General features: G+C 36.5%; 1 protein-coding gene across 4 annotated transcripts in view; it reads right to left on the reverse strand.

Moving 5' to 3' along the window:
- SEMA3D (semaphorin 3D) overlaps positions 1-22,768 on the reverse strand; it is a 145,813-nt gene that overhangs the window by 64,285 nt on the left and 58,760 nt on the right. For all 4 annotated transcript variants that reach the window (XM_082755868.1, XM_082755869.1, XM_082755866.1 and 1 more), the window contains exons 3-5: positions 17,750-17,910; positions 5,294-5,356; positions 3,299-3,418 (exon numbers count right to left, since the gene is read on the reverse strand). In XM_082755868.1, the coding sequence (XP_082611994.1) occupies positions 3,299-3,418; positions 5,294-5,356; positions 17,750-17,910 (344 nt within the window). The remainder of the gene's footprint in view (positions 1-3,298; positions 3,419-5,293; positions 5,357-17,749; positions 17,911-22,768) is intronic.

The following is a 22,768-nucleotide window of genomic DNA, read 5'->3' on the forward strand; positions in this document are numbered from 1 at the left end:
ACAGAGGTGTTTTTAATATATTCTCTTATTTACAATGACATTTAAAAATCACATGACCTGACTAGTGGTCAGGAATCAAATTATTGTCAGTTTAATGTTAATTGCAGAGATACAACATTTGAAGTTAGTTTCAAAGAAAAAACTGTGATTTAAACCATCATTTAGAAAATGGTGAAGTGACTTTAATTATTTATTTCTATACCTCTGCCTTACAAGAGGACTGAAGAGTGCAACTGAGCTTACTATGTCCAAAGATAGACACATAAGATCAGACTTCATAACACATTAATTCAATTCATGCTAATAGTGCATCAGATTATAAATAACCAAGCTGTTCTATTTCGTTGAGAAGTCTCTTAAATTCTCTAGGCTCAGAGGACAAAAGCCCAGGATGTTTAATAATTAATCTCCTTACTTAAGAGGGAAAAAAATCAATTCCAATCTACGAAGATAAATTCCATTTTCTCCAGCAATACTGTCTGCTATAAATCAGAATTTAATAATCCAACAAGAACCCTTGTTATCCTCTCAAACCTGTGGATATCAGGCAAACCAAACTCTCAGGCTACTGAACTGAGCCAGAGCACAGTGAGGACAAAACTGAATTAAGAACTGAGCATTATTTTGCTGGCAATACATTGCTAATGTCCCATTCTCATTTCTTCCAAGAAATTCAATCCTGAGCTGCTCAGAGGACCGTTGCAGTATCACATGCCAAGAGACTGTCCCAATATCCAGCAGTAATCCAGAGACCGAGGTCTTTGTAGATCACCATCAAATATTTCAGACTGCACCCAGACAAACTAATGGACACTACCAGGTATTCACACAGAATTAAACTCCTGCTTTCACTTTGGACAAAGCTTTCAAAGAAAAGAGCATCCCTTGGAGAGCTGTGGCTAACGGCACCGACCGGGCCAAACCTCGTCTTCACCAGCCAAGAGAAGTTTTGGCAGTGACTTCAGTAATAGCAAGACTAGGACTTTAATCCCCTTTAATTGTGTGATCCTGTAGGGGATTTGTACTGCTTCAAAAGCAGTGTGTGCTGTGGTTTTGAGTCACCTGATCCACACTCTTTTCCTGCCTGTTTTTGCAGCACTGGCACCAGCCAGCAGACCGCTGGGCAGATCCTCTGCTGCTTCCAAAGGTCAGCAGGGCACTGCCTGATTGCACAGTCTCCATGAGGCTGTCTCAGTCCTTGACTCTCCCAAGCATCCCACAGCTTCCTGTAGAGGTTGCTAATTACCAAATATCCACTCTTCATCCTTACAGGCCAGAGAAAAAAACAGATCTGCAACAGAAGCACCCTGAATTTCCATACAGTACTCCTGGCTTCAGTTCCTGCAACCAGGAGGACCATAAGACATTTTCAACTGTCTGTCAAATTCAGAACAATGGGTTTGCAAGGAGACCAGACCCAGCACCCTTGTGCTATTGTCAGATTTATCTGGACAGACAGTGCCAGGACAGTGGATATATGGTGTTTGGAAGAAAGGGAAAATGTTGAATCATAGAATCATTAAGGTTGAAAAAGACCTCCAAGGTCATCTGATCCAACCATCCCCCTATCACCAATATTACCCACTAAACCATGTCTCATTCAAACTGTTATTTCAGTAGGAGGTTGTAAAAGATCTGCACCATCTGAGGAGGTGGGAGTAGTGATGAATGCTGCACAGCTCACCACTACAGCTGAGCAACCAGTGAGTGCAGGAGAGGCAAGACTGGGAGACAGTGAGGGGATTAGGAAATACAATATGGGAATTCTTCTTCCATTTCCTCTCATAAGGTAATTGGTCACGTCTAATTGAGACAGACCCCATGTCTCGACTGACTGCCAGACTGAACAATCAGGCCAACTCCATAACTTTATAAAGTCTGATGAAAACAGCCTTCACAAATAAAGTTGCAGTGGCGGAGTGGATAAGGAATCTCGTTAATGATCCAGAGGTAAACCAGAGACTTACTTAAACTTTTGCTGAGAGTTGTTCTGCTCAGTTCAGCTTTATATTTAATTATTCATGCTAAGGAATCAACACAGTACAAGGGATCCAGTTGTTTCAATTGGAATATTCAAGGAAATTAAGAAAAAAAGAAAGAAAAAAAAAGCCTAAAATATTTATTTGCAAGCCCTATCTATTATTCAGTATACATTTTATTAATGGCTTATTAGGAAAAGAACACCACAATGCAGAATTCAGATAGTTCAGTTCTCTGCAACTTTGGCAGACCCCTGGTCAATCAACCCACAATTTTATGGAATAAAATGAGTCTCAGTCAGGGCTAGCATTAATACCCTTCCCCTCTCATCCTTTTTTTTTTTTTTTTTTTTCTCCCTGGGAGCATCTGCCCTTGATTTTGTATGTCAGAATAAATCCAGTGTGTATATATTTCAGGGTATTGCATTTAATAACATATCATTAAACCTCTTTTCTTATATTCTAGTATTTCACTTAGACCCTGAGAAAAAAATAAAGCTATTTCTACAGCAGCACTGTAAGCCTGCAATGCAGGCAAGCAGCCAGACAGGTCACATCCAGACACTGTCTGAGAACAGAGCCAGTGTTATAAATATAGCCAAGGTGTGATACATATAGGAGTTAAAAAGAGACTTGTGTATTAAGTGGTTGCTTGACACAACACTGTTGTGGGGGTTAGGTCTCAAACATTTGCCACTTAGGATAGAGATTTCTTTGTCACCAGCAAATGAAGACCAATCAGCCGCTAAATTCAGTCCAGGACTATGCCACTTGTGATGGAGGATACCCAGCATTTCCTCAGTGATAGGGCTGCAAACCAGCTGCAAAGCCTGAGATACCATCCTTCAGCTCAGAGACCATTTACAAACTCTGTACTACCCTTACAGGGAAACAAGCCCTGAGGAACAGGGTATATGTGTACCTTAAAAAGTAGAGCATTGAATGTCATCTTGAACTCTGCATGTGTGTGTGTGTATGTAAGTAGAAAATATGTGCGGAAATGACTTACTAGAAAGAAAGATATCTGGGTTAAATGTGCTCTTCACTTAGTTAATCATGTAGAAATGTCATTCCAAAAAGCATTGCGTAGTAAGTCTTACCAAGGAAAGTGCTTTGTTCAAAAGCGATACACACATATCAAATGTGAGAACACAAGTTCCCGTCTGACCTAAAAAATCTGCCATTTACTCTGTTATTTAGGCAAGCTGCTGTCAGTTCATTTTTTATACACTCACAGGGTATTTTTCAATCTGTGATGAATGCTAAACAAGACAAGGGTTACTCCTTGACATGTCAGAGTAGCAAGGAAATTAAATTACCTCTTTGTGAGTGCCAAGTTCAATGTATCCACAGAGAGGGTGAAATGCTCCTGTGCCACAGACGTAAACATGGGTTCGGTTGTAGGGCTGAAGAACCCTGATAAAATTGGCACATTCTGTCTGTTGTGAAAGGAAAGGAGAGAAATGTTAATTGTTATGTTTATTTTTCTCTTTGACATTATTGTACTAGGTTTTAGCCATAATATCCTTGTGTTTAACCTCAAAATTACTGTAGCAGTGACTGTTTACTAGATAAGATAGATCAAAGTTGTGATGGCTAAAATTTTACAGTGGCAATGTACCAAGCAGCTCATCAATCAGATTTGTAAGCCTTTCTGTTGTAACACTTACAGACATGAGAAGCTATGTGGTAACAGTATAGTTTAGAGGACATCTCTTCAGCATATGCTGTGGACACATCCCCTGTCAACAAAGGTCAAATAGCCACTGGATTAATCTGCCCACAAATCCTCCCACCTTTGCTCCTGATTAAGGGTTCTGCACAAGCTTTAGCACTGAAGATTACATGATAGAAATCCTTGTGGCAATCTGAAGGCCTTCACCATACTTCCAAGGGGATGTTTTGTGCAAGTGACCTCTCTTTGCACCAACCACAGTTGGTCACCTTTATTTGGAAATTCCTGTGAGTCCTTTGGGATGCTCAGGTCAAGTCTTGGCTCTAGCTGGGCTTGGTCATGTCTGGTACAGATGGCAAGTGGCACAGATGCCACTTGCTGTAAGGATGAGCTGGATATAAAGGCAAGTTGTAGTTTTCCCCAAAATTAAAGAAATATGTGCACATATAATAAGGTAGTGCACAAAAGTTTTGTATAGGTCCAAGAGACCATCCTACACGTAAGTGCAGAGACAATGCAGGAAGCAAAAAGGAGATAGTTTTGATGTATGTTAGAAACTAATTTTCTCTCATGCCTTTCCTTTTGTCTTAGCATAGGAATAGATCAGCACAAATCCTCCATATAGACCAGTATCAGAACTTTCCCAGTGTTCAGCAGAGGTGTTGTTTGGCTTTTGTCTGCTGTAAAGATAAGGGTAGCAATAAGTTAGGATAAAAAGTTGGAATTCCTCAGACAAGAGCACAAAGACTGTTCTGAGTTGGAGTCCACCTTGATAACAGACAAGCTGGACAGAAAGCATGGGATTTGTGGAGAGAAAAGGAAGAAATTTTATTATACAGCTGGGAAATGTTTACATTTCTAGTGGACTCTAGACACGATGTAATCTGTGCTATGCAAAAGAGATATGAAAGTTTTATTGTATATATGAATGCACCTTATATACACGGAGACTTCTTAAAGAAGATTTGTGGTTCCAGGGAAACACTAATGAGGCTGAGATCTTGTTTTAACCTTAACTGCAGCTGTCTACAAGTTAAGTTAATTTGTAGTGTCCACTTCTACTCTGATTCATCAATGAAGTATAATGAAGTTACATTCAGGATATTTCCAAGGAAAGAGGAGCACTGCAATGGGAAAGAAAGGATTTCAGGGGAACCTTTCTCACAATAAATTTCAGAGGAAAGTCCATTCATCTTTCAACTAAATTCATTACATACAAGAATGGCTAAGTATGATTGCTGCTCTTAATATTGAATATTTTTCTTGAAGCATCAACATTTAAAGAAATTCAATGACGGAAAGGAAAGGAAAGGAAAGGAAAGGAAAGGAAAGGAAAGGAAAGGAAAGGAAAGGAAAGGAAAGGAAAGGAAAGGAAAGGAAAGGAAAGGAAAGGAAAGGAAAGGAAAGGAAAGGAAAGGAAAGGAAAGGAAAGGAAAGGAAAGGAAAGGAAAGGAAAGGAAAGGAAAGGAAAGGAAAGGAAAGGAAAGGAAAGGAAAGGAAAGGAAAGACTTTTTTTCAATTAATCCTGAAAAGAAAAAGTGTAAAAGCAGCTTACTAACCTATATAATGCATTTAGAAACGAGTATATGGATGCACATTTTATTGTCAGCGGTAATAAAAATATAGATACTATACTTACGTGGGCATCTTTCCCAGCTAATTTGCATAGCTCCACCTTTTCTTTTGCTGCAGGCCAGTAAATCTGGAAGAAAATTTTAAAAATACAAAAATATATTATTAAGATATGTATTATAAATAGTCCTCTGATTGCTGCTTAGCTATTTCCTTGAATGAACAGTTAAAACTGACTTATGCATGTCAAAGGAATTTACGTGAGTAGAAGTAAATGTGGCTTTGAGTATAGTTTTTTGTCACTAGTATCAAGGCTTTAAAATCAAATCCTTTTTTCTTTGTTAATTTCTTCTTTGTGTATACCTACCTTTTTAAAGTACTTAGTTGATCCACCTAACACACCTTGTAAGCATTATGAACCACATGTTTTTCTCAAAGATTAGATGAGCTAAATCATCTTGAAACTAAACTGACTGCAGAACAAGGCAATTTACATTTATGATGAATTTGATCCAGTGAACTTGGCAAAGCAGTTATAGAAAAATAGTGAGCTGTTACTGCCAATTTCCAAATGAAAAGAAGTTTTGTTTGAAAAACTAAAAGTAACTGAAGAGAAATTTGTAAAACAAGTACATTTGACAGAAATTAATAGCACATTGTTTTAAAACATCATCAATCAACAATAACTAAGTTTACTGAGTGAAACATAAAGATTTAGAAAATGACATAGAAGTTTAGAGAAAAATCATATACCTTAGACAATTTGCAGCATATATTATTACTGTTTCTCTTTGTTTCATTTGTATTATAGAATTCTTTGTATTAGGTTTAAGTGCAGATGGAGCCAGATGACAAATCTTTATCTGTTACTGTAACCCCAATGATATTAGTGGTGAAAAGTCAAAGAGCAACTGCTCCATTTCTGATTCATTGATTTCAATTAAACAGTTAGAATTTGATATTATCCAGTATACCAGTATATTTTTGATTCTACTAAATTCAAAAAAAGAAGCTAAATACCAAAATTTTCAGAAACATTATGCTAAGTGTGTATCTTTTTTTCCTTATTTTGACAAAAGAAAGCTACAACCATTTCTCATGATTTATAACAACAAATCACAATAATTTTAGAGCAAATATTAGTTAGGAAATTGCCTCATCCCAGAGACCAATATGAAGATTGCTAGTAGTCATACACGCTTTTTTACTCGAGTCTCAAATCACAGTTGGTAAAATCCTAAGCAGTGAATAGTGAATATATGAATAAAAAAATGTTATAATAATCATTAAAAAGGATCTTCCAGTAAGGACAAGTAACTCAAAAACATGCAAGAAGAGTTAGCTTCTGTAATATTCCTTTTTGTTCACCCAGATATTGGCAACTTTTAAGATGTGGCTTGCCCCATACATAGACTCTGGGATGGAAAGCTGGAGTGCCCTGTGTCAAACGGCTTTATCACAGTCCCAAACACACAGCCAATATTCCTCTCAATATGGAAACCATCTTTTTATTTAATTTCTTTCTCTTCTCTTCCCAGTGCTAATGGATGTGTTGGCTTTCTGCAAGGAAATTAATTTCCTCTCGGTGAATTTGCAGTTACCTTTGTGATTAGAGGCTAATAGTGTATTTTAAGTTATATAAACCTTAACCCTTTACAGCAACATTTACCTAAAGTCAGAGATAAGGCAGTATAAAAACATCTCTGCACTGGAGTAAAAATTTATTTTCCCAGAGCATTTTCTCAGAATTATGTCATGATAGCATCCAGGTACAAAAATGCAATTGGAAATCAGCCACACCAGCATGTCTGTATTACACAGTGTACAACTCCAGAATGTACAGCAAGAAGCACTGGGAACATTGCAAAAACATTGGGAAGAGTTGAAGCTAGTACCAGTGAACTCATCTGCCCTCTGTCTGGGTGGAGTGGGACAGCTTCCCCTTGCAGCACTGTTTTGTCACAAGTGCCAAAACATTGGGTTAAGGAGAAGGAGAGGCTGAGGCACAATCGGTGCTGTTGAAAAAAAAAAAAAATATGATGAAAAGGAACAGGCAGAGGAATATGAATTATGGATCTCCAAATAGCTTGGTTAACTTAAGCTGAGATCTTTTCTTCAAGTCTCTGTCACATAAATTTCATGCCCAATTTTGCCCAAGCACACCCCATCAACAACAGAGAAGGGTATTAGAGGTCTTTGATCTTCCTGAAGACATTTTTTTTTTTTCCTCCCAAAATTGTTTAGGTGTCTGGTTATGCAGACAAGATCTCCTTCTGTAAGCTTTCAAAAATGCCTGCCTCTTCCTGCCGACTGCACAGAAGTACTGGACCCTTGCTTTGGGAGTTCCAGTTATATTGGAAAACATCCACTTGAAGACATCAGGTATATTAATGTCTTCATTAATATACATTAATATAACTCTAGCCTCAATTCTTGTTAAGATTCCTTCATGGGAAATAATGTTTGTCATACGAACTGGACTAGTCAGGTTGAGACATCACATTCCCTGCCTTTGTAAAAGAAAAGACCGCAGTCAGTTATGAAAGAAAAATCAATGGTCTCACATTCTGGCTACTCAACAACCTCAGTACTTAGCATTATACAAGGCCAAAATAGTCAATGAAAAGTGTAGTTAAGTGATCCAACTAACTTTTAAATCAACTTGAACCTCAGAGGAAAATAATAGTATCAGTATCAACAATAACAATAAAAACAATGACAATGATATTCATATGGAAAACCAGAATCATTTCATGTTTCAAACAGCACAAATTATATATATGATATATTTCATGGTCTATATCTGTAGTGTCTGGAGAAATCTTAGAATAGCTAAGTACAATTACTCAATTTAAGGGAAGACTCTACCTAGTTGAAATACATGAACAATATAATTAAACAGGATTATTTTCTTCTCTTAAGCTTCAGCTTATTTTCCTTTAAGATATCCATATCAAAATTCCAAAGGTTAGGGCTACTGTCATGGTTTCCTGATTTTATCTTTTATGGACCAATTAAAAACAAAATACCTTAGCATTACTTTTAAATAATTGCACAAATATTTTCTTAAATTTAGCAACAGAAAAGAAATTAAAATCTCCAAATTACTGTAAGCTTATAAGTTCTCTGCTAGCAGAGTGAAAGAAAACCTCCCAGGAGTACAAAATTAAATAACACAGAAGTGTAGGACAGATAAGGTATCACATTAAAGGGTAGCTGGAAATTCATTTCTGATTAAAACAAAACATTAGAAACCACAAAGATATTTTTCAGATCAGAAGCAAAGTAAGTTCTAAAAGTAACTTTTTCCTTCCTCCAATCATACATTTTTACTGTAAGAAGAGTGGAAAGAAAAAAAAAAAAAAAAGAATTTTCAAAAAATATAGATGATTTTGATACATAAATTGATTGATGGATGCTATATATACCAATCAATTAAGTATAATGGTGTATATATATATGTATATATATGTGTATATATATGTATATATGTATATATACACAATTATGGTATATATAGTGATATATATATACTATATATACCACTATAAATATTACCTAGACACAGTTCTGTGAGTTTCATTTCAGCTGCCATCATGAATTAACAATACTGGTTATGGGCCAGTATTTCCCTTGTTCTTCTGTACGTAACTTTCTCTATCCACTTTTGTTCCTAGGCTAACACTTAGAATATAAACCCCTTGGTGAAGTGATAGCTCAAAGACAAACCACTGAGTTCTGATTCCAAATAAACTTCTTTATTAGGTTAGAGATTTTCCAAGAATCATTTCTAATGAAGCTACTAAACCTGGGATGATACAAAGCTTTTCCAAAAGAATGGAAATTACTACACACCATCACAACACACACAGAAATGAGAACATGAGATACCTAAGTAAGATACAATCCTATTGGTCTTACTTCATCTGTTTGTAAGACTTCAGAAAAATTTCTATGGAATGGATAACTTAAGTTTCTAGAGAATATCAAATATGGTATTACACAATATAAATTTGTAAAGAGCCTTTGCTCCTGGTTAATATTGTACCTTTCCTTAATAACATATCTGAATTGAACATTAATGTGGTAAAAATCCTCTTCATAAAGGCTCCAATAAAGCATTTTATAAGTTGCCACATGGAAATTGATTAGCTCAGCCAGAGAAATTAGATAATTATTAATAAGAAAAAAATGGTCTGATAAATAAAGAACTTGTGGTAGGAAGTTACTGATGTAGTTCTTCAAGAAATAATGTTATATCTCATATCATATCATGTACTCCTCAGTAGTCTTGGCAAAAACACAGCACTCTGCAGCAAAATTTAGAAATTACATAAAATTAAGAAACTTCAGTAATAAAACTGAAGACTTTCAAATCCACAGGAAGAATCAAAGCACTTTGAAAAACAGTTATAAATAGTAAGAGGAAAATGATATAAACTGGACATAAATAAATATAGATCATAAATAAAAATAAAAATAAAAATAAAAATGAAATATCAGAGTAGTAAGATTCTGGTATTAAAGACCATCCTACAGAAGTTGTATAAAGTATCCCACAATACCCCTTCCAAAAGAGTTGTACTGGGTTATTAAAGGAATAACTGTTGTATGAGGTTTGTGATAGCAGGGAGTGAGACCAATTGACCAGTCTGATTCCTCCCAGCTCCACATCCCCAAGATAGTCACGCTCGTGCCAGCAGCAAGCACTTGAGTGTCCCATTGAGGTCGATGGCTTTCAGCAGCCCTGGGGATTTCACTGGAACCTCTCATGTGCTTGACGCTGCACACGTGCTTCAGCACTTCTCTATCAGTACAGTCTCTGGTACGAGAAACCCCAAAGTGTTTCATTAGTGGTACATGCAGCACCAGCAGGATGTGTCTGTATCTGGAGTTACGGACATCAGCTGATCAGCATGTCTTGTATCACTCAGTCACTGATTTTAAGTCCTGTGAAGAAAGACATTGTTTCCTTCTTACATTGAAGGAATTAGAGGTGAATGGAAGCACTTAGAGAAAAATACATTGATTTAAATCAGCTACTTGATACAGCAAGTCTGCTTTCTTCCCTTACTTTATTCTATGTTGTCGTACATTTTTGTTGTACTGATGCTTCATAGAAGAAGGCATGCAATAAAATTACATATTTGATGTCAAAATGTCCCATTAAGACTTTGTGAAGCAAACAGACCATAATTCAGAAGCTTAGACTCATTGGTATTAATGTATTCCCCATAAGACAATTCCAACTGAAATACCCAAAGAACAAAGCCAGATCAAGCTGTAAACCCATTGTCACGCTGGCATATGCAAAGTGCTCCCCCTGAGAAACTCTCCTCCATGAGAGGCTATGCCTCTACTCCTCTGCATGATTAAAGAAAGAAAAAAAAAAAAAAAAAATCCTGACTTAGCCTAATGTGATCATAAGACATGTGCAATAAAGAGGGCAACATGATCCAAAAATGTTGAAGTAAACTAGGAGACACTCTAATCCCAGCTATGTCATTACCCTACTATTTGTAACACTCAGTTCTCAGTTTTCCCACCAGTAAAATGACTTTCTCCTTTCTTTCACTAAGAACTTAGTAATTCATTGAAGAAAAAGGAAAAACGAGGAAAAATAGCAAGATCAAGGAGCACGAAGAAAAGATATGAGTGATCCAATGATAAGACTATCACACTGTTTCTACGACAATACTGTAAATATCACAGCTCAATACTGTAAGAGTGGGTGTTCATGGATTGCTTGCTGAGAATCATGACATTTGTCATTTTTGTATACTGACCTAGGGTCATGTCACAAAAAAAAACCCTACTGAAATATCTGTTGAATTTCCTAAGACAATTTCCTAAGAAATGCTGGAAATAATTTCATGCTTTTTTTTTTTTTTTTTTATTATTTTGCTGTAAAAAAAGAGTGTTTTAATTAATGGGAAAGTGAGCTGTTTTTAGTATACTATGCAAGTATACCAGTTGGTCTCTAAATACCTCACATCTGTTGCATTCGTGTATCTGGTATGGGAAGTTCACAAGTTGGGGAACTGCAGAGATTGTTCTCATATACAAATGTGAAGAGGAAGGTTACCCTAAGCATTTCTCATAACTGGCTCTGGCTGTACTTGCTGTTTTCTGGAATTTAATATTTTAAAGCATCAGTAAACAATGGACTTTAATATATTTAAGTGCCTTATCTGAATTTCTCCCTGTATTTGAAACTTAGACTGTTTTTAGAATTGGATTATTCACTTTTCTCTTTTTTTTAAGTTTTATCAAAGGTTAGCTAATTCTCAGGACTACTTAGAGACCCCTGAAAAACAGGGAAGTTCTCTTAAATTTCTGTTACTTTAATATCTACCACAGACCTCTCGTCTTTCAACAGTTATTTCTACATTCATCACACTAATTCCCATAGTTGAAATACACCTCCAGGGAGACATTTGACTGGAATTTCTGATTATTTTATAACAGCAGAAAATCGGATCTCTGAAAGAGTTAATTTGATATGGCATGAGGAAGGGAAGAGGGGATATAAGGATCGATTTGGATTATGGGAAGTGCCAGTGTATCCTGTTCTTCATTTTCATGGTAATAGCAATCTGAGTTAAATGCACTTGAAAGTCATAGGGAAGCAACAGTTGTGTATTTAGATGATACATTTGCAGACTTTTGGTAGCTCAAATTTGGCAAGTGGCTATTAAAGAGAGATGTCTGAACTAAATGGGCTATTTGTATTGCATGTCTAAGATGAAGCCAGATATCAGCTTGCCACAGGGCTCTTAAAACCCTGACCCATACCAAGCACAACCGAAAAAGTAGCCAATGCTTTCACTACTCAAGGGTTTTCTGAAAAGTGCATTTTCAGGTGTACATTATGAGCAAGTGTGAAACCTCAGAGAAAACAAACCAGATGTTGATTTCATTTACATCCTGAAAGGCTTCAATGCCTTTACATTTCATTTTCCACAGTATAACCACAACAGACTTCAGCCTTCTGTCTGTTTCTCCTAAAAGGAAACCATAAACCAGCATTTTCAGGGTAAACGCAATTTGCTTCTCATTTGTTTATCACTTCAGACTGAAAATAAATCTTACTTTTGAAAAAGTCAAAGCCCAATATGAGTTTTCAGAGAGCAGGATACTGGCTGTTCTTTATACCTAAACATATGGGTAAAATATAGAAACAACAGGGGATGTTTATGGAAAAATAATTTATGGCAACAATGCAAAAGGAAATAACAGAGACACCCTCTTCCACCTAGGATCTCTGTCCTGGTTACATAATGTTTTCTCCACGTTTTGCCTCAGTCTGTTGTTCCGTGTCTGTAAACATCAAGTAAAAGCTTCCACCTTGTCTACACAGCTGCCTAAATTTCACTCTATCAAACAATGTTATGGACTCTTAAAGGTTTCCAGAGCTTCAAAACAACCTTTACATAGATCAATGGCAAGGGCACTCCAAGGGCTAGCAAGGATAGTTATCACAGTTATCTCTGGACATCCCTAACTTGAAACACCATCATAGCTCCTTCTTACACTCCTGCTTCATTATACAATGTTAATAGCATTTGATAGTAGCACATTAAATTACATAGATACTCAATAGAAACAGTCTTGTTTTACTGTAAATGATAGAAGAATTTTATTACCACGAATTTTACAAGGATGGGAAATACCCTAGAACATGTGGAAATTAGTACTTAATGAACTGCAATATCCAGAAAAGTTGTTTTTGTTTCAAAAGCAGAGCCATGAGCATGCCTTTAATGCCTGGGAACTAATTCCTCATGAAAGGAAGGTGAAAACATGGCCCTGCCAGACCTCAACACCACCCTCATTCTTTTCTCAGAACCTTCTCTACTAACAGACTGAAAAGAAACCAACACGTTGCCAAACGGACTCATGACCATCCTCCTCCCCTGCCACTGGGCTTATTTTATTTTTTTTTATTTTTTTGGTCTTTGTGTCCCCTCTTTCAAAACTTAGAAATCTCCAGTGACTTCCAGATAACTCTCAGGTCTCTACTGATGTCACCTGGCAATCCTTTTTCACCTGACAGGTGAAGTGTCATCCTCAAGCAGTCTACAGCTTTTGCTAACAGGCAGAAAGCTAAATTCCTTTGAAATATAATATATACAGCACATATTTTTTTTAGGAAGGATTAATCTTGGTGTTACTGTGCTTCAAGGCTGCAATAAACATCTCAGGCTGTGCATGTACTCCTGAGGCTCCGGCATGATGGCACAACCAAAGCCTCCCTTCAATGCTGGCTTAATTCCCACTGGTTTCATTCCTAATTGAGACATTTATATAGACTGACAGGTTTACCAGAGCAATTAAGATGAAATTAGGCACCTATATCTGAAGGGTATTGTTTATATATATATTTATATAAGAACCACACATATACATATATACACACATGCATATGTTTTTCAAGTATATCCCCATTCCTGCAGAGATGGGCGCACCACACTGCAGGTATCACACAGTGGTAATACTTAGACTTATAACCCTATTAACACTGTTAGTAAGCACTGGAGTTACAAAAAGGTGCAGAATTTCTTCACAACTATTTCATAAGCATTTACTGAAATGATATATATATAAATATATGCATATGTATTTTCTACTGTGAAATGCCCACAGATAAAATCAGTACAAAAGGAGATTAAAGGATGGGATACATGACAGCTGCACCTGGCAATGCCAAAAAAATAGTAGCAACCACAAACTAAGGATACTCCAGGCAACAATAATTTGTGACCTAGTGCCAATACACACTGGGGCAGATGAAAACAACTTCTTCCAAAGCTGCTGTTGGGGATCTGACATGTTTATCTATGTGGCCCACATGTGGCTGTGTCTTCTAGCACTGACAGCTCCTGCAGGTTGGCAGACTTTCAAAAGCTTGTCAGGCCTTGATAGCATTCCTATTCCTGCAGAGATGGGCGGGTCACACCACAGATTGCACAGCGATAATAGTGCTGACATATAACCCTGCTCACACTGGTAGTGAGCGCAAGTTACAGGAAGGTGCAGAATTTCTTTACAGCTACTGCATATGTGTTTGCTCAGCTGATCACATTTTGTATTTATTATTTAGTTTCTAGTTTTTGTTTGTTTGTTTTTGAATATTAAAATAACAAAGTTTTAAGGCAAACTCACATGAAAATTCTATTGACTGAAGTCATCTTTTCAGACAGATCCCAGAGATTAGGATTCCTAAGGAATTCCTCTACAGCTTTTCATTCTCTCATGCTAGTAAAAAATTTTGTTTTACACCACACTTCTACTTGGTTGTGACATAGTTTTTGTCTACATTTGCAATGACCTGATAAATATAGGTTGCTGCTCTTCTCTGCCGTTTCTTTATTTTACAGTGTATAAATAGCTTGCAACATCTGTCAGGCTCCTCAGAATCTTTCAAGAAAAGACTATGGCACAGATAATGCTATTTGTGCAATAAGAGCTATAGGCTGCTATTTAAGACAAGTTTAAGTTCACAGATAATTTTTTTTTCATACTACAGAAAGACAATTATATCCCTTAGCTACATTTTTAGTCATCTGTATTTTTCTTATTCTCACCACTCATTCTGGAGTCTTTTTCTGTTATAATATTCTAGCTACAGTTGCTTTATAATAAGGTTTGAAAGCACTGGAAACTGGGTAGATTTTTTTGAGCTGACAGTTAAGAAGTTTTCAACCAATTACACAATAAATTGAATAAAAAATACAACGATTCAAGAAATCAGAACTCCAGAAGAACTATTGATTTATTTCATCAGGAAGAACTATACCAGGAAATAAAGCCATAACTTAATATATTTAAATTAATTTAATTAATTTAGGTAAATAATTAGGTTGCAAAAATGAACTTATGAAATGATGTGTGTGTATACATTAGAGAAGGGAACACAATACAATGCTTTAAATGTTTCTTTGAGTACTATTCAAGACATATGAACACAGAGACACATATGAAGAACATATGATGACATATGTCTTCATATCAAGACATATGAACACTACAATATAATTTTGCCAAGTATTTATGTCCACAGACAGGGATTTTCTGGGAGTAAACTGTTAGGGATGCTAACTTGGTCTTTTGGTGTATCAGTAGTTACTAATACAAAAAACATATATATCTGAAACTGAGAACTTTTATTAAGTAATCTGAATCAAAAGATGCTTAATATTCTAATTAATTCAGACTACTCTTGCTCCAGGACAGGAGAGGACAAAGGACACACTTCAGCCCCTCGTAGTCCCAACTTGTGTGGTTTCCTCACACCGGGAGAGCCTGGAAGCCAGCCGCCTGGCCCCGAGCCAATGCAAACCACGGTCAGTCTAAACACAGCACAGGCTAATGCTACTTTCTGACACCTCCCTGCTACTGGAGAGTATCCTTGAGCACTGAAACCTCATCAGTGACTGAGATTTATACAAAATCAACTTCCTCCATCTCCTCTCTCCTCTCACTCACACGTTTCAACCAGCCCAGAACGGAGGAACCAGGGAGGACGTCTGTATGATATTGCCTTGTGACATCTGTATGATATTGCCTTGTGGGCATGTACTCAACCAGGTAAGTTTATAAAGTTGTTGAATGCCCATGGAGCCCTTGGAAATCAACAAACCAGAATGCTCTGCAAGGTTTTAGTGTCACTTTTAGCTGTTTAAATACACTTTGCCTCAATGTTTTCTCTGAAAAGTTAAAGACAAGCTGAATAGTTAAATGTATTTGAAACTGCACATAATTCTTTCTTTACTCCAGATATCTTAGTGGCTATGAATTTTACTTTTTTTTTTCTTTTTTTTTTTTTTTTTTCTCCCCAGGGTACTACAGATATTTAGGCATATTAAATAGCTTACGAAGTGCAAACTTTACTTCAAATCTAGAATCTTTGCTCTAAAACATCTGTGATTGATGGCACTGCCTGATCACAAATTAATTCTCCTGGCTCAATCTGCTTTCTGCAATTCTTGGAAAGTGCAACATACATAACAATCAATGGCGATATGGCTAAAGTGAAATGTTACCAACTTGGGTGGAGGGGTGGACTATCCAGGGTGTGAATGCCTCCAGAAAGCTCTGAACTAATCAATCCCCACTGAACATAATACAAAGTGACAGCACTCAGGATCTCTCAGGAGGCAATCAGCAACCCACAGAAACAGGCGTCTGCTTTTCACACAAACACAATTTGTTTGCTACAGAAAGCCTATGCCAAAAATCAATCCATAATCTGAATCTGCAATATTAATAATGCTGTTATAACTGCAATGTCCTGAAAAGGTTTTGGTTTTTCAGCAAACTACTGAGATGGAAGATGAACATGAGGTGTTTCATAAAGCATCCTAGGGAAGAAATCTCCTGGAACAATATGAATTTTAAAGGATTAAAAAAATAAAAATAAAAATAAAAATAAAAATAAAAATAAAAATAAAAATAAAAATAAAAATAAAAATAAAAATAAAAATATTTTTAAAGTTGTCTATGGAACATTGTAGAAGTCAAAATAAGATACACAACTTGATACTAGAAACACTTGTACACAACAACAGCAAGTGTTGCATTTAAGTGTGGGGCAAAATCATCTCCTGTTACACCTGTTAAGCCCTGTGCTGCCATCATATTAATTTAGGATTGGTTACCACTTCAGAGCTGACAGCAAAATATAGTCACTTAATACCTCCTGCTGAAGCTTAAAGAATATATCAAACAGCTGAGAATTTAAATTTTCTTCAGTAAGTAGCATGTCTGGAAAAAGCAGGAAAGCTGTTTCTGTGTGTGTTTCTGTACAAGCATCTGTTTTTTATATGTAGTCGTCAATTGTGCTTACAAAAACTCTGTTTCACCATGTGCACTAGAAATATTGAAGGCTATATTGCCTTTTTATTATCTGGAATTAACACATTGTCACAGGGCAAGGGCCAGTGAGTACAGTGGATCCCAGTGGAAGATTCTCATATCACTAGCAATTCCAGATATTAGTGTAAATATTAATATTAAATTGCCAGTAACATTGCCATAATTTAAACCACCCAAATTGCCTCTGCTGTGTTTAATATCAGAGTAATGTAATCCCAGTGATGCCAGAAAATAATGAATGATCTGCCTGCAGTTACCATCTTCCAAATGTTTTTATTTCAGAAGGGTGACCATGACAAAAAAACAAAAAAAAACAAACAAAAAAAAAAAAAAAAAAAAAAAAAAAGCACTTACAGGTGCATGTTTGCCAATTTGCTGATATTTTGTTTTAATGCACTGCAGGGCTCCTACAGGTGGGTGACCTCTTGTAGGACTTCAATCTCACAGAAGGTCAGATTCCATGAGAAATTCATTTTATTAAAGATAACCTGTATAACTATGGAAAATGAGATTAATATTAACTATTTACATTATAAATATTAAGTCCATCACACAACAGATCAGAGTTACCCAGTGAAGAAAAAAAAATAGATAAAAAGGAACAAAATTGAATTTATGAGATGAACTCTGTGGAAAATAAACTGACCTTTTTTACATTTTTGTTTAAATCAACCAAGTTGAGCAGGAAGATGTGGTCTTTAGCCCCAATTAGCAGCCGGCCCCTCTCCTCATCTAGCAGCAGGGTTCGAAAATCAAGCCCCTCCGTAGATCCTAGGAATGGGATGCAGCTGTTTGAAAGCAGCAAGTCTGTGGGAAAATGAAGAAAATCTTTATAATCAAAATGTTTACATATGACTCATTGGTGTCTTTTATAAATATATTCAACCAGCATGGAGTATGCCAATGACATAACTGCAGTCTTCAAGCATGTCTTTCCAGGGTCATAATACAGTTCCTTTCAACCTTGGTTTTCATTGTGGGAGAGGGAGAGAGGGGTGTTGCTACTTCCAAATTGGGTAATATTTACTTTCGCAAAGATTTTCCTGTATGGAACTTTCTTAATAAACTGCCTCTCTGACATAAAAGAATCACGTTCCTTGGCAGAAATTAGAAACAAAAAGAGCTATATCTTTACTGCATTGTAAGAAAACTAATGTGTATTTATATTGTCATACTCATGGATACACAGGACCAAGGATCAATATTTCACCATATTTGGTGCTCAATATATAAAGCAACAACATACAAAGGCCAATGGCACAGAGAACAGCAAGGAACTGGAAACAGCTGGTAGGTGTGGCAAGCATGTAAGGATGAGAAGAACTGGGAGAAGGAGGTAACAACTGTAAGGTGTTGAATCATAGGGATGAAGGGATCATAATGATCATCTAATTTCAACTCCCTGTCATGAGCAGGGACACCTCCCACCAGATCACATTGCCCAAAGTCCCATCCAGGGGCTTTGAACTCTTGAACTCTTGAACCTTGAACTCTTCCAGGTATGGGGCAGCCACAGCTTCTCTGGGCAACCTGTTCCATTACCACCTGTTCCACACAGGAAGAATAATTTTTTCCTGTTATCTAGCTTTGATTTACTGTCTTTTGTTTTAAATCTATTACCCCTTGTCATATCACTCCCTCAAAATGAGTATCTCACTATCTTTTCTGTATGCCCCTTTAAGTACTGTAGGGACACTTTAAGTATAGAAAGTTTGGCATAAGGTTCATTTTTTCCATTGCCTACCATTCAATTTTTGGTGGTAATACAGAAAATCTCTACAATTATATTTGCAGTTACTACAAGTTTAATTGAGAACTGAAACTTGAATCAACACCCATCAAGTGTAGGTATACCAATGCATAGTATTGAAAAAAAAGGTAATAGTATTGAAAAAAAGGCAATATAGAGGCATATTAAGGGGAGCATTGAGTACTAATACCTCTAAGCTCCTGAGGTCTGTACTTTCCTTACAGAGTTGGCACCAGTTGCCGTTCCTGCACCCTTGTACTCTCTGCGGGGAAAGTTAGGGCACAGCTCCGGCTATAGCTTGTTAGAACCCTTTTAAAGGCATACATTTTCAACATAACTTTTACTGTGATGAAGTAGTGGCTTTCAATCCCCTTCAAAAGGTGATTAAGAAAAAATATGCTTCTCTATGAAACTAATGAAAGAATCTATGTTTTTCCCCATTAAAAAAAAAAAAGCCATAAAGTAAAGCGTCTGAAATCTTTTGCTCACTGAAAACTTTGCAGACGTAATTTTGGATGAGGACACAAATAACATATAGAAAAGAGCACAACGACAGTATAGTCATGTTGGTCAGTCTCTAATTTGGGGAGAACAAAAGTAAACATGTGAATCAGTTCTTCCACAAGCAACCTCTCCAAGCTAAACCATTCACAAATTTTGGGACAGAAAAGTAAATCCTGTATTTAATTGAATACAAACTTAAGGATATTTCCATCTTCTTGGCACCGGATGGACAATGTATCCTTCCTGCTAAAGAGGTTAGACTTAAAGCACAAGTTACTTACATTTCCTGGTCATGATTAAAACCACAGCCAGCATTTTGCAGAGAAACTCTGGATCAAAATTAAGAGGGAAAAAAAAAAAAATTCCCCAAGGTCTCTTAAAAAACGTGTGATAGGCAAAGCAAAAGATGAAGTCTTGTTGATGGCTAACAGCACCATGGGAGAAATAATAATAATAATAAAATAATAATAATAACTTTATTCATATGACTACCTGGAACAGAATTATTACAATTATTTTTTTGGCTCTGTCACTTCTGCTTAAGCTTATGTGGTTTTGTCTGGCTCACTGCTGAATACTGTTAGGTACAGTCTTAAAACAAATTGTCTTTATTACAGCTCCTATTCCCTTAAGTGGGATTTATTTTGCAGTACTTTGAAAAAAAACTTACTTCACATTAAAAAACTAAATCAAAAGTTAATCTTTATGCTGCTTTACACCAGCACTATTTTTTCTTGCCTACTTTTTGTGAAGACAAAAATGTCACTGTTGTGCAAATCGGTAACAGTTTAAAAGACCTGCTTATCAGTTGACAGCAAGATCAATGAGGAAAAAATTGTGGATAGCACAGTACTAGAAATACCTAAATCCCACCCAAACTACTACTTACAGTAGAACTGTCTGAAGAAACTGTTAGCTACCTGGCTAATAACCAGTGTCAAAAATAAACACAAATTTTAAAAAGGGAAAATAAATGCCCTCTAAATTCCAAATTTCTGAAACTTAGCTTACTCCAATAGCGTGTTTTCACCCAGAAAGAGGTAAAGATTCATTACTCCTGATACTTTCAGTGTTGTTGGGCTCTCTGTTATAGGACAGCAACCTCCAGTTACTCTTAACTTTTGTGTGATGTAAATACATCTTCATCAGACGTCACAGACTCTATAAAACTCCTCCCTTGTTTTTCCAGACTGGAAATTATTGGCACTGGATGTGATGGAGCTGTTTATTGGGAAAGGATTCTCTGACACTGATCACAGTGAAAAAGAAGATTTTAGCTCTCTCAGGCTGTTTAGATTCTTCTCAGTTGATCTCTAAAATATTGTTTACCACCTCTGCATTTCTGAGCAAATGTCTTTCTCTGCTCCACCCATGATGTAAGAGCTGGCTGCATTACTAGATTACCCAATCCACTGCATATAGCATTCCTTATTCTTATTCTGCAGTCTAAATTTAACCCCTATTCAACAACTGTCTCTAACACAGTACATAGGACTGAGGGAGAGAAAGAAATGAGGGATAACAATATCTACTAATTAGTAATTTACAGGCATTAACACAAATAAACAGGAGATATAGATGGATTTCAGAGGCTACTGTATTTCAGCAACCTAAATCATCCTCTGTTACATGACTCCTCAATCTCTTTTGAGGACAAGCTTCTAGTCCTGTCATAGTGCTGGTCTGTGTGGGATGGGTAACTAAAATGTAGAATACAAGGCAAAGTTCCTTCACATCGCCAAGTAGAAATTTGATCTGACTAAGGATATACAATATATTTGTGCAAATGCTCGATAGCACTCGGTTTCATTATCTCGATGAAATCCATTGGTGATGAAATCCGTTGCCCTTTGCAAGCATGTCACTTGCCAAAATATCTCAACCTGATTCTCTACATATCTAAAAGAAGAGCACCAAGACTGCTATTTCCTATTTCTTTCTTATTTGGTAGAAAGAATCTTTGCAGTGTCCATCCCAAAAGAGTTGTTGTCTATTCCTTAACACTTCTAGTATTTCTTAGTAGAGAACCACCTAGGACAGCTACAACAGGGAGGGAAAATGTTGTCTCATAGGTGAAACGCCCAAATGGGAATGAGCCCTGCCTGGTGCCTTATACAGTGATTTATTTCACTGCGTCATAAGGAAAACATTTGTAAAATGTTCCAGATTAAAATGACAGCACTTCACACTGATTTCTTACCAACGTAAATGACAACATAAACTGCAAAGTGGTGAAGAATCAGGTTTGGACAGTTATTTACTAACTATTGAAAAAAGCTTGGAAATAAGACTCCGAACACGGCCACTGATAAGATTAAAACTGAAACATGACCTAATACAAGTTGTCAAGTAAACATTAACAGAGAATTGATTAAATTACAGCTAAATTAATCATTGTTCTCACCCGATAAAAACAAAACAACCCAGCTTTATCTGTTGAAATTGCCCATCACAGCCAAATATCTTAAATATGACCTACGATATCACACTGGAAGAATTTACCATGAAAAGCATATTTGCCCATTCATGTTCCAGAATATATATTCTGCTTAAAGAAAGCTGTTGATTTAAATCATTGAAGCCTGTCTAGTGTAGAAATAGTTTTCTTGCAGTGCACAGAAACAAAGTTAGTTACAGGTATGGTCTTTTATAAGTGCACATTCACCATTCAGTTTATAGTGTGTATATACTGTTTTACTGAAAATTAAACACTTTTTTCTTCACAGACTCCAGTCTGGCCATTAAATTAATATACAGCAAACTCCCTAACTGGGTTAATATTTCACTGCTGAGTGGCAGAAGATAGATTAGTAACTATTTTTTAGTCATTTAGGAAACTGTTTCAGAGGTCTCAGCTCACAACAGCTTGATCATTGCTTACTTAAACAATATGTGGCATCAGAGCCACTGTGTAAAATTTCTGATGAAAAAAATGTCATTGCATTCTGGTAATATGTATTTACATTTACACAACATATTTAGACTTCTTAACCTTAGCTCATGTATTTGGTGACGGTACTGTTGTTCCTCACCCCAGCATGGTGTAAGAACAGAGCGATCTGGAAATAGTTCATGAAGACTCAGAATTGCCTTTGTGGCCAGACTTTTGTGTGTAATGATGGACAATGCCTAAACTGGCAGAAAGGGATCTCCTCAACCTGTTTCAAAACAGCTGCATCTAATGACATCCTTAAAAGATCCTGAATTTGAACACTACATATACCTCAGGAGGTGACACTGGAAAGAGAACTTTTGCAAAGATTGCTCAAAAATTCAAGAATGTTTTGCTGCAGTCATTAAAGCATTTCAGGGCACTTTCCATGTCAAATTGCAGGCACTTCTAGCAATAAGTAAGAGTAAAATGTCCCAAATGCCTATTTGGAAACAGTTATTGACATATGTCAAATGTCA

Source organism: Aythya marila, assembly GCF_965140915.1.
Source record: "Aythya marila genome assembly, chromosome: 1".
NCBI classification, from domain to species: Eukaryota; Metazoa; Chordata; class Aves; order Anseriformes; family Anatidae; genus Aythya; species Aythya marila.